Source organism: Heptranchias perlo, chromosome 5, assembly GCF_035084215.1.
Source record: "Heptranchias perlo isolate sHepPer1 chromosome 5, sHepPer1.hap1, whole genome shotgun sequence".
NCBI lineage: Eukaryota > Metazoa > Chordata > Chondrichthyes > Hexanchiformes > Hexanchidae > Heptranchias > Heptranchias perlo.
This window is the reverse complement of record NC_090329.1, coordinates 91,901,679-91,914,456: the sequence shown is the minus strand read 5'-3', so window position 1 is coordinate 91,914,456 and position 12,778 is coordinate 91,901,679. Positions and strand designations below refer to the sequence as shown.

Sequence of the window (12,778 nt, the reverse complement as noted above, 5' to 3'; positions counted from 1 at the left end):
CTCAGTTTGGGTTCCGCCAGGACCACTCGGCTCCAGACCTCATTACAGCCTTGGTCCAAACATGGACAAAAGAGCTTCATTCCAGAGGTGAGGTGAGAGTGACTGCCCTTGACATCAAGGCAGCATTTGACCGAGTGTGGCACCAAGGAGCCCTAGTAAAATTGAAGTCAATGGGAATCGGGGAAAACGCTCCATTGGCTGGAGTCATACCTAGCACAAAGAAAGGTGGTTGTTGGAGGCCAACCATCTCAGCCCCAGGACATTGCTGCAGGAGTTCCTCAGGGCAGTGTCCTAGGCCCAACCATCTTCAGCTGCTTCATCAATGACCTTCACACCATCAGAAGGTCAGAAATGGGGATGTTCGCTGATGATTGCGTTCCATTCGCAACCCCTCAGATAATGAAGCAGTCCGTGCCCGCCTGCAGCAACATCTGGACAACATCCAGGCTTGGGATGATAAGTGGCAAGTAACATTTGTGCCAGACAAGTGCCAGGCAATGACCATTTCCAACAAGATTTTGTCTAACCACCTACCCTTGACATTCAGCGGCATTACCATCACCAAATCCCCCACCATCAACATTCTGGGGGTCACGATTGACCAGAAACTTAACTGGACCAGCCATATAAATACTGTCGCTACAAGAGCAAGTCAGAAGCTGGGTATTCTGCGGCGAGTGACTCACCTCCTGACTCCCCAAAGTCTACAAGGCACAAGTCAGGAGTGTGATGGAATATTCTTCACTTGCCTGGATGAGTGCAGCTCCAACAACACTCAAGAAGCTCGACATCATCCAGGACAAAGCAGCCCGCTTGATTGGCACCCTATCCACCACCTTAAACATTCACTCCCTCCACCTCCGGCGCACTGTGGGTGCAGTGCGTACCATCTACAAGATGCATTGCAGCAACTCGCCAAGGCATCTTCGACAGCACCTCCCAAACCCATGACCTCTACCACCTAGAAGGACAAGGGCAGCAGGCGCATGGGAACAACACCACCTGCACGTTCCCCTCCCAAGTCACACACTATCCCGACTTGGAAATATATCGCTGTTCCTTCGTCGCCGCTGGGTCAAAATCCTGGTACTCTCTACCTAACAGCACTGTGGGAGAACTTTCACCACACGGACTGCAGCGGTTGAAGAAGACGGCTCACCACCACCTTCTCAAGGGCAATTAGGGATGGGCAATAAATGCTGGCCTCGCCAGTGACACCCACATCCCATGAATGAATAAAAAAAACATAACTTTACAGTACTAAACTGTGGGAATGAGCCCAAATCTGGGCCAGAAATGTGGGCAATTTTATCACTCAAGGCATAAGGGGAGCTGGAATAAGCTTGGATGTATTTAGAATTATAAGAAATTTCTTACATTTTCTCTCTTTTTGAGTTCTAGTTTTTAAAAATCATTTTTCTTCTGTTATGCTAAATTTTCTTGGTTTTACACATAATTTGAACCCCATTATGAGATTTGTGTCTTGCAATTACTCTTGATTATCCATTATTCCCTATTTAACGGCAGGTTGCTCCATCACACTGCTTCTCTCTCCAGTTGAATATGTTCTGGTGAGGATTACAAAAGGGGTAAACTTTAACCTAACCCGCCCAGTGGGATATTGATGGGATTGGATCAGCCTCCCGTTTTGTACTCTGCCCAATTATATTTTCCATTGACTTTCAATCCAATCCCTTCAGTTTAATGGTTATTGCTGATTGAATACCTTACATTAGTACTGCAGTAGATATTTTACATTATCAAAAGCAACTATAACAGCCTTTTTTAACTGTTAAGACCAGTTGGATTATATATTTGGCAACTCCAGGAACAATATAAATTTACCATTGAATATTAGTTGTGTGTTCAGGATTTTGGGGTCAGTTTGCCTGATCCTCGTCCCTGGGGAAATTTCATTTTCCACACGCAAAGGCCAGGGAAAAAGGGACTGAGTTCCATTTCATTGGGTCTCCGCCCCTTTACCTTGCCTTAGGACGCCCAGAGCTTGCCTGGGAGATGAGGGGCGGGGGGAGTTGGGCCTGCCCCTGCAATAGATACAGAATAAGTATGCAAAAGAGCATGAGGGGGTGTTTTGAGCACTTATGCCTCATTTTTTTGTGCGAACACCTGTGGCATGCCTAAACGGAGGAAGGCCCCAAAAAACTGGCTACGGGGCATGGGACCATTGACTGGAGGGTTTGCAGGGTCCTGGGACCATCACAAATGTCCTTGGTGACAGTAGGTGTGTTTGTGTTTCCTCCCTGCCCCAGGATGTCTTGAGACACTCAGGGCAGCAGCCATGAGGCCCAATGTCCAAAACCTGGTGTGAAACTGTGCACAAATCTTCTGCCCGATCTTTAGGCACAAATCCCAGCCAGGGAATCAGCCTGCATCGGAGGTGCTTGCAAGCCTTGCTAATAGCCTGGGACAGGAAATAGTAACACTCCTGAGCCTGGACAGGTGCAGTGCACTTCAGGTGTGCTGCTCCTGTCCAGCTCTGGGATAGAGGTAGCCAAGAGACAGGGCCCCATTTATCTTTTGAATAATATAGGTTTAATAAGGGAACAGTTTTCACAATTACAAGCTTTGCTGTTAATTTGGAAGATCACTGAACTTAGTAAATCTATTTAGAGTTATTTTTTCTTTCCATTTTAAAACAAATTTCCTGTTCCATGGTAGATTTCCCTATGTCACTTCCAAGCAGAGATAGGGCAAATAGAGAGGCTATCGGGTCTCCATCAAAGTAACTCTTGACCTGGCTAGCTATAGATACATGAGGGCTGGTCCTGTATATACTTTTCTCTTGGTGTGGGGAACTCTGATTCTTCACTCATCTATGTGGGGAATTCTGGTTCTACCACACTGTGGCTAACATGTACCACCAGATCATTTTAATTATTAATAAAGATGTTTTTTCATGTCTTATAATAATTATAATCGCTGTCCTAAATTTGTCTTAGGTGACAGCACATGTAAGCGATATTCCAGCCAGCTGTTCAGGATCCTGTGCTTTTCAGTATCATCAAAACTCAACTCCCCTTGTTGATGATGTTAAAAGTTGGGTTGGTAAGGATCAGTTTGCTGTTCACTATCAAAAAGGCCCCGTAGATTAAATCATGGCTCTGTATTAGGATGAATTGCTACAATGTTTGCCACAGGCTATAACCATGAAACTATTTCAAACAACCGAGGCCAAGGCCTGGCAGCTTTAATATTAACCAGCTTATCAGAATTAAACAAACACATTATTTTGCAGTGGACACCATGTCATTTTTGCTCAGTATCTGTGTTCCTTTTTTTTGTTGCATCAAATCCTGACAACAAGAGTTAACAATTCTTTTGCATTTTTTCTTCAGAAAAGAAATAAAATAAAAATCCTTATTTTCTAACATAAAAACAAAGTATTAGAAATGCATCAAAAGCCAATAAACATCTGCAAGAGGAAGAATAGATTAACATTTCAGATTGTAACCCTTCATTAGTCATTTCAGATTTCCAGCATTTGTGGTTTTCTTTTTACCTCTAACCCTTACTTCCTGTTTTTCCCACTTGTGTTTCTCCTTCTGTTTTTCTCCTAAAGTGTATTACCTCACACATATTCACATTTAATTGGATCTGCCACCTGGAAAATTTTAAAATGCATGGCGTGCTTACTTCTGGTAATAAATTATCCTCTTTCTTAGACATTCAAAAACATTGCATAGTGGAACACTTTTGACACTTGTCAAAACACAAAGTATAGATGTGTGTGTGAGACTAGATCCTAATATCAAATTGATGGAGGTCCTAGATATCTTTGCTGAGGGAGTAACATTTTAAAAAAAGGATCGAATTATAAATTCTTAATTGCAGCAAAGCACCTTAACCGCCGCAACACAGCAGCAAATTAGGCAAAAAAAAAACAAATGCGTGAAGATAGAGGGAACAAGAAGACAAAAGGCTTTTGTTGCTCAGAAAACTTGGACTTGGGTGTACAGGGCACAATTTCAAAATTTGAAGATGACACAAAACTTGGAATTGTAGTAAACAGTGAGGAGGATAGTGATAGACTTCAAGAGGACATAGACAGGCTGGTGGAATGGGCGGAAACATGGCAGATGAAATTTAATGCAGGGAAGTGCGAAGTGATACATTTTGGCAGGAAGAACAAGGAGAGGCAATATAAACTAAAGGGTACAATTCTAAAGTGGGTGTAGGAACAGAGAGACCTGGGGGTATATGTGCACAAATCTTTGAAGGTGGCAGGGCAGGTTGAGAAAGCGTTAAAAAAGCATACGGGATCCTGGGCTTTATAAATAAAGGCTTACAGTACAAAAGCAAGGAAGTTATGTTGAACCTTTATAAAACACTGGTTCGACCACAACTGGAGTATTGTGTCCAATTCTGGGCACTGCACTTTAGGAAGGATGTGAAAGCCTGGGAGATGGTGCAGAAAAGATGTACTAGAATGTTTCCAGGGATGAGGGACTTCAATTATGTGGATAGACTGGAGAAGCTGGGGTTGTTCTCCTTAGAACAGAGAAGGTTAAGGGGAGATTTGATAGAGGGAGGCCATTCGGCCCATCGTGTCCGGGCCGGCTGAGAAACGAGCCACCCAGCCTAATCCCACTTTCCAGCATTTGGTCCCTAGTCCTGCAGGTCACTGCTCTTCGGGTGCACATCCAGGTATTTTTTAAATGAGTTGAGGGTTTCTGCCTCTACCACCCTCTCAGGCAGTGAGTTCCAGACCCCCACCACCCACTCGGTGAAATAAAAATTCCTAATTTCTGCTCTAATCCTTCCACCAATCACTTTAAATCTATGCCCCCTGGTTATTGATCCCTCCCCTAAGAGAAGTAGGTCCTTCCTATCCACTCTATCTAGGCCCCTCATAATTTTGTACACCTCAATCAAATCACCCCTCAGCCTCCTCTGTTCCAAGGAAATCAACCCCAGCCTATTCAATCTGTCATCATAGCTAAAATTCTCCAGTCCTGGCAACATCCTCATAAATCTCCTCTGCACCCTCTCTAGTGCAATTACATCCTTCCTGTAATGTGGTGAGCAGAACTGTGCGCAGTACTCAAGCTGTGGCCTAACAAGTGTTTTATACAGTTCCAGCATAACATCCCTGCTTTTATATTCTATGCCTCGGCTAATACAGGAAAGCACTCTATATGCCTTCTTAACCACCTGATCTACCTGTCCTGCTACCTTCAGGGATCTGTGGGCATGCACTCCAAGGTCCCTCACTTCCTTTACACTTTTCACTATTCTCCCATTTATTGTGTATTCCCTAATCTTGTTTGCTCTCCCCAAATTCATTACCTCTCACTTCTCCGGATTGAACTCCATTTGCCACTTTTCTGCCCATCTGACCAGTCCATTGATATCTTCCTGCAGTCTACAGCTTTCCTCCTCACTATCAACCACACGGCCTGTCTTGTGTCAACCACAAATTTCTTGATCATGCCCCCTACATTTAAGTCCAAATTGTTAATGTATACCACAAAAAGCAAAGGATCTACCAAGCCCTGTGGCACCCCACTGGAAACAGCCTTCCAGTCGCAAAAACACCCGTCGACCATTAACCTTTGCTTCCTGCCACTGAGCCAATTTTGGATCCAATTTGCCACATTCCCTTGGATCCCATGGGGCATTTTACTTTTTTGACCAATCTGCCATGTGGGACCTTGTCAAAAGTCTTGCTAAAATCCATGTAAACTACATCAATTGCGCTACCCTCATCGATCCTCCTTGTCACCTTCTCGAAAAATTCAATCAAGTTAGTTAGACACGACCTCCCCTTAACAAATCTGTGCTGCCTGACCCTGATTAATCCGTGTCTTTCTAAGTGTTAGTTTATCCAGAGAAGGTTAAGAGGAGATTTGATAGAAGTGTTCAAAATCATGAAGGGTTTAGATAAAGTAAATAGAGACAAACTGTTCCCATTGGCGGAAGGATCGAGAACCAGAGGACACCGTGTTAAGGTGATTTGCAAAAGAACCAAAGGCGACATGAGGAAAAACTTTTTTACATAATGAGTAGTTATGAGCTGGAATGCGCTGCCTGAAAGGGTGGTGGAAGCAGATTCAATCGTGGGTTTCAAAAAGGAATTGGATAAATACTTAACGGGAAAATATTTGCTACAGGGCAAGAGTTGGGTAATAGGACTAACTGAATTGCTCTTACAAAAAACTGGCGTGGGCTCGATGGGCCGAATGGCCTCCTTCTGTGCCGTAACCATTCTATGAATAGGAACCACCCACCAGCGTCCTCTAGAACCAGAAGCCATAGAGCCTACGAATGTTTCTAACAAAGCTTCTCGGAAATAGCATTTTATTAAAAATACAGTGACATTGTATTGTAGAGCGACCCAGCAGATATACATCCACATACATTTATCTTTAAAGTGGAGCATTATTTTACTAACTTGTCTCATATTACTAATTCTTAGAAAATTCTTAAAAAATACAGTATACTTACAAGTTTGTTCCACTTGCCCCTTGTTATTATGTTTAAAGCTGCTGGTTCGAAACAGCCTGGGATGAGATATTTTGAGTATGGTGCATGCCTTGGATGTAATATCAATGTGAAGATCTACACAAAGTCTCTGTTCCCAGCATTATCAAACAACACAGACGAAAGCAGTTTTATTTGAAGTGATATGTTTTTTATTAGCATCACTATAAAAACTAAATTACACCTTAAGTAATACATCTGAACTAGTCATATTTGTATTTCACTTATATCAGTAACACACATAGATAATGATTCTGCAATGTGATATCCCCATTCTTGCTTAATAAAAGTTAGGTTAGCATATCGCATCTGCACCTGTATTGATTTTGGACTATATCTATATAGCACTTTTGACGAGTCATTGCATATTAAATTTATTAATTCTTTCCATTTTTTTTCAATGCAGAGATGAGACAGATCCATATTCTGATTGCAGGGTCAAATTTAACTGAGAATATATCAGCTGTGGAGGTCTTTGTTGGCCAATCAAGATGTGTTGTGGGCAGCGCCAATAGAACTCAGATCAGCTGTACCAGGGCTGAGCTTCCAGCAGGACGGTATTCTTTAAGTGTGTTGATATTTCCAGATGGTTATGCAATGAGAGCTGATGGGACTGAGCTGTACGTGACAGTGAGACCTAAGCTTTTGGATATCCAACCCTCCTCAAGTTCAGAAATCGGTATGTTGATTAACTCTTTGGAAATAATAATATAACACATTCTACCTTCATTAAACTGTTTCAGTTGCAGTGGTAATTCTGTTGCTTCTGTAAGTTGTTTCCTTATTTTTATATTATTCCTTATGAATTAGGGAAAAGAGTATAACATGCAAAAATGCTCACCTGTGTATTACATTATAAACAAACCTCACACAAAGATCATTTCTGTGGCACAAATGGATTAAGACAATGCTCTGGGTTTAAATATAGCTCAGTTAGAGGTGCCTCTTTCTTCAGAAGGACTCTATATAACATAATCTTGGACCTAGACATTTTCGACCCTATTGAATGCAAATTTATAGCACAAACTATCCATAATTTGGTTTAAATTAACACTAAATAGTAGCTTCTCAGAGAAGCTACAGCACCTGGTGTAGGAGGTTGTCTGACATTGGCACTAAGGCACATTATTGCAGCTCAGTAAAGGAAGATATGCTGTACAGGGTAGATTTTACAAATTTGCACGCCTGCTGCAAAGCTTCATGTGACTGGAGAGAAAATCATCTGCGGTGCGCTGACTACAGTGCTCAAAATCCTGATATGCACTTCTGCCACACAAAGCTCTGCAGAGCACATTGCTAATTCCTGAAACCTATTCCCACAAATCTAACTTGTGCATGTATTTAACGTGGGAGATACTTGACACTGATATTGGATGCCTAAAGTTGAAAAGTTCTCCATTCCTGAATACTGACATTTCTTACCCTAATGAGCACAAAAAAAGATAATGAAGAAGGCAACTTGTAACGGTTGTCAGCCCATGTTATCTACCACCTCCATAGCTGAATGGAGCAGTATTGCTTCATACCATAAAGCTGAAAGGGGAAAATTACTTATTTCAAACTTGTGCAATGTATCCTTGTTCTTCCACTTTTTGTGGTGGATGCTGATTGCACTAAATATGTCTGCCCAAGAATGCTATTTTGACAGATCAAGCAAAATGATCGGCCGTAGTATCCTTGTTAAACAGAAGAGTCTCCACAAATGCACAAAACCCACATGCAATTTTTCAGAACTTTGATGGTGAAACATCAATTGCCAACTGTGTTGAGAGGGTGATAATTAATTGAAACATAGGAATGTACAGGACTAGAAAAGATCATCGTGGTCCAGTTTGATTTCAGAGTGAAAAAAAAACATACTGGGGTAGATCTTGACTTCGTGTGATAGTGTAAATCGGGCGATAGCGAATCAGCAGCCTGCTTTACATTTCCCGATTTTTATTTCATATGGAAATAAAAATGTAAAACAGGCTGTCGACTCACTATCACCCATTTTACATTATCGCACAAAGTCAAGATCTACCCCACTATGCTCTATCTCTTATACCCCTTAATTGCTTCTTCTGCCAAGAAATTATCCAGCTCCCTTTTGAATTTGCTGACATTGGGTGTTAAATTGTTTAATCCCCGAAACTGAGGCATTCATCAGAGGCTGGGTATTCTGTGGCGAGTGACTCACCTCCTGACTCCCCAAAGCCTTTCCACCATCTACAAGGCACAAGTCAGGAGTGTGATGGAATACTCTCCACTTGCCTGGATGAGTGCAGCTCCAACAACACTCAAGAAGCTCGACACCATCCAGGACAAAGCAGCCCGCTTGATTGGCCCCCCATCCACCACCCTAAGCATTCACTTCCTTCACCACCAGTGCACCGTGGCTGCAGTGTGTACCATCCACAGGATGCACTGCAGCAACTCGCCAAGACTTCTTCAACAGCACCTCCCAAACCCGTGACCTCGACCACCTAGAAGGACAAGAGCAGCAGGTACATGGGAACAACACCACCTGCACGTTCCCCTCCAAGTCACACACCATCCCGACTTGGAAATATGTGGGATGGGCAATAAATGCTGGCCTCGCCAGCGACGCCCACATCCCATGAACGAATAGTAAAAAAAGAACACTTACCTCAGCTAAGTGTTAAAAACCTGCGTTGTCACAAGGATTGAATGACATTCGAACTTTCCACCATCAGGGGAGTCTGAATCTCTTAAAGGCAGGCTGTCTCTCTGACAGCCAGCCAAAATCTTTTAATGGTAGCTGGTACCTGTAATTTGCTAAAAATAACAGTTTGCTGTCTGCATGGAGTCTGAATGGAGATCAGATATCGCACACGTAAAACACAGATGCAGGTCCCGTCCCTATGTTCACAAACTGTTGAGTTATTTTAAAACATTGAATAAAGGTTGCGCACCACTAAATCCTACATCCTCCAATCTGCATGCCAGACCTTACCAATCTGCTGGTCCAAGTTTGTACCAGGCCTGCGAGAGTGCGTGCACCAAGGTTCGCTGATGATGCATTAGAGGCCTTGGTCCAAGAGGTGGACAGATGGAGGGCTATCCCATATCCACAGGGGGGTGGGGGCTAAGAGGTCCTCCAGACATATGCTCAAAAGGCAGTGGGATGCAGCAGGGGACAAAGTCAATGCCAGTCGCATGGCACCACGAACATGGATGCAGTGCAGGAAGAAGTTCAATGCTTTGACATGAGTGGTTAAGGTGAGTGAGGTCAACTGTCAAGTGGCGTCTCCTACCAACTGCACCACTAGCTGCATCCATTGCTCCACGCACTACACCCTCCATCACCCACATACCAACAAACTTTTTCAATCAGTACGCAACTCTTCCAATTAGCTGCTTCTTCTTACCCTTACACATTACCCTGTTGCAAGCCGGCCACCCATAACTCACGGGCCAAACACACAATGGCAACTATTCAACCATGACAGGCACATCTCCCAGACACATGTCTCGCTTTCTTGCAGGAGAAGGGGCACGCAACAGGAGGCAGTAAGTGCCAGTGGCATTTAGCTCCTCGAGCCTGTTCCGCCATTGAATGAGGTCATGGTGGACCTGTGACCTAACTACATATACCTACCTTAGCCCCATAAGCCTTAATACCCTTGGTTCACAGAAATCTATCAATCTCAGATTTAACATTCACAAGTGAGCTAGCATTAACTGCCGTTTGCAGAAGAGCGTTCCAAACTTCTCCCACCCTTAACGTGTAGAAGCATTTCCTAACTTCACTCCTGCACGTCCTGACTCTAAATGTTAGGCTATGTTCCCGCGTCCTCGTATTCAAGTATAGGAGACCTCCAAAAACAGGTACAAATGCACCAGCAGCCAGAAACAATAATCCAGCAACTAACCTGTAAATCCTGTATGGTCCCTTTAAATAGCGCTGGTGGGGGGTCTTCCAGGCACTCTAAAACATCTTTAGATGGTTGCAGTTAAGACAGTGCATTGAGTAGTGCGTTAAGTGCCAAAATGGCGTGTATCACTTTAAATGGGCCGAATGGCTGTCTCCTCTGCCGTAAGTTGTTCTATTTTTCTAAATCAGCAATGCACACTGATCAAATGCATTTTCTCCCTACTTTACATGATGCCAGCATTTGTTATTTGCGCTTGCGCTAAACGCTTTAGCAAGATGGCATCCGGCGGTGTGCGCATCCAAGACGCCATCTTGGATCTCCAGGAGGCTGAGTAGCACCGAAACAACGGGTGCTACATGGCCCAATTTAGTGTCCACGATCCCGATTTACTGTTTCCCTGGCCAGTCTGTAACACACATTCACCTCTGAAGTGTAAAGTAATTAAATCTAATCTGATTGTTCACCTCTGTTATGAGCTTGAGTCCATTTAATAGATTAATTTACAACTTTTCAGGTTGTGTGTGTTGGATGGGCTGTCAGGGATCACACTAATAATTTAAAAAAATATACATTCCAGAGATTTGCGTAAACATCTCTAATTTGATGGAATTGTTCTGAGCCAAGCACCTATTTTGGTAATTAATGTTACTCAAATGTTCAAACAATTAATTGAATATTGAATTATTCTAAATAGTCATTTCATAGAAATATTCTTGTAGTTAAGTGTGTGCTTTGTATCTTGAACAGTACTGCATGAAAGTTGCATGGAACAGTTTTAATTTCAATTGTGCACCAATTATCCAGCTAATGGACTAAAGTAAAATCTTTTCTCTGACACACTGCCAGAAATCTGAAGAGTGGGACCAAACACTTACTGTGTCCATATTAGCTAACCTTTTGACAAGCCAGTTATTTCTGAGATGAAATATTCAACATAATCTTTGGAACTGTAGCAGGTAGTGTTACATGCACTGACTAATACTGTGAGGTACATGCAATGGTATTGATAATTGACTAATTAACTTCCATTTGGTTATTATGTATCTAGAGTTCAATGTTCATATTATTATGAAGTTATGATATTTATTTTCATTATACAACATGTTTTTTCCCCTAATTTCTGCCCTCCTCTCCTGAAGGCGCTAACTCTTGCATGGCTTCAGGGAGATGGGTGCTGCCAGCTTCTCGGTTCCTTGCCCAAGTTAAGTGTCGTTGGGTAATTCCTCCGTTGTGATACTCCAGCTGAACCTGATCATGTCCTCAGTCGATAGCCACACGTTCACACTTACCAGTAGAGGTGAATGGATAGTGATCAGGAACAAGAATTCTTGTTGCCTTTCCCCGTTCCCTAGCTCAGGGCACAGAAGCCCATTGTAGCAATCCCACTGCTGCCCCAGGTCAGATCAGCTAACTCAGCACAGACTATGGATTGAAACTGTAAGGCTGATTCTGCAATTCTGCGCACTGGGAGAGAAGATGCATGACAGGTGCAGATGGAGCACTGAATTGAGAGAGCAGGCCATGCACTCATTTATTTCTGGTCTGCAACTTCTCTTTACTAGAGTAAAGGGAAATTCAGAAATAGGAAGGATTAGAGTGGGAGCAAATATGAGGCAGTTTAAGATGTGATTGGAGTGCATGTACGTAAAAGCACGTAGCATGGTAAATAAGGTTGGTGAACTGCAGGCTCAAGTCGTCACATGGGACTATAATATAGTGGCAATACCGGAGACCTGGCTCAAAGAAGGGGAGGATAGGGTACTTAATATTCCTGGCTACAAGGTATTCAGGGAAGATAAGGAAGGAAAGAAAGGGGGGGGGGAAGTGGTTGGTGTGGTGGCGGTATTGATAAAAGAAAATATTATAGCACTGGAAAGGGATGATGTAGTTTTGGGGTTAAAGACAGAATCTATTTGATTAGAAGTAAGGAATAATAGAGGAGCTCTTATGCTACTGGGTGTATACTATAGGCCACCAAATAGTGGGAAGGAGATAGATGAGAACATTTGCAGGCAAATTACAGAAAGATGCAAGAACTGTAGAGTTGTGACAATGGGGGAACTTGAATTATCCCAATATTGACTGGGACAGTAACAGTGTAAAGGGCAAAGAGGGGGAGGAATTCCAGAAATGTGTTCAAGAGAACTTTTTGGAACAGTGTATTTCCAGCCCAACCAAAAAGGAAACAGTGCTGGCTCTAGTTCTGGGGAATGAAGTGGGACAGGTGGAGCATGTTTCTGTAGGGGAGCATTTGGGGAATATTTGGGGAACAGTGATCATAATCTCTTTAGGTGTACAATGGCCATGGAAAAGGACAAGGAACAATCAAATGTGAAAATGCTTAACTGGAGGAGGGCAAATTTCAATGAGTTAAAAAGGGATCTTGCCCAGGTGGGTTG

General features: G+C 42.9%; 1 protein-coding gene across 1 annotated transcript in view; it reads left to right on the top strand.

Moving 5' to 3' along the window:
• The window catches only part of LOC137321923 (fibrocystin-like), a 440,431-nt gene that overhangs the window by 91,713 nt on the left and 335,940 nt on the right, over positions 1-12,778 (top strand). The window contains exons 26-27 of the mRNA XM_067984789.1: positions 2,961-3,066; positions 6,908-7,180. Coding sequence (XP_067840890.1) covers positions 2,961-3,066; positions 6,908-7,180 — 379 coding nt within the window. The remainder of the gene's footprint in view (positions 1-2,960; positions 3,067-6,907; positions 7,181-12,778) is intronic.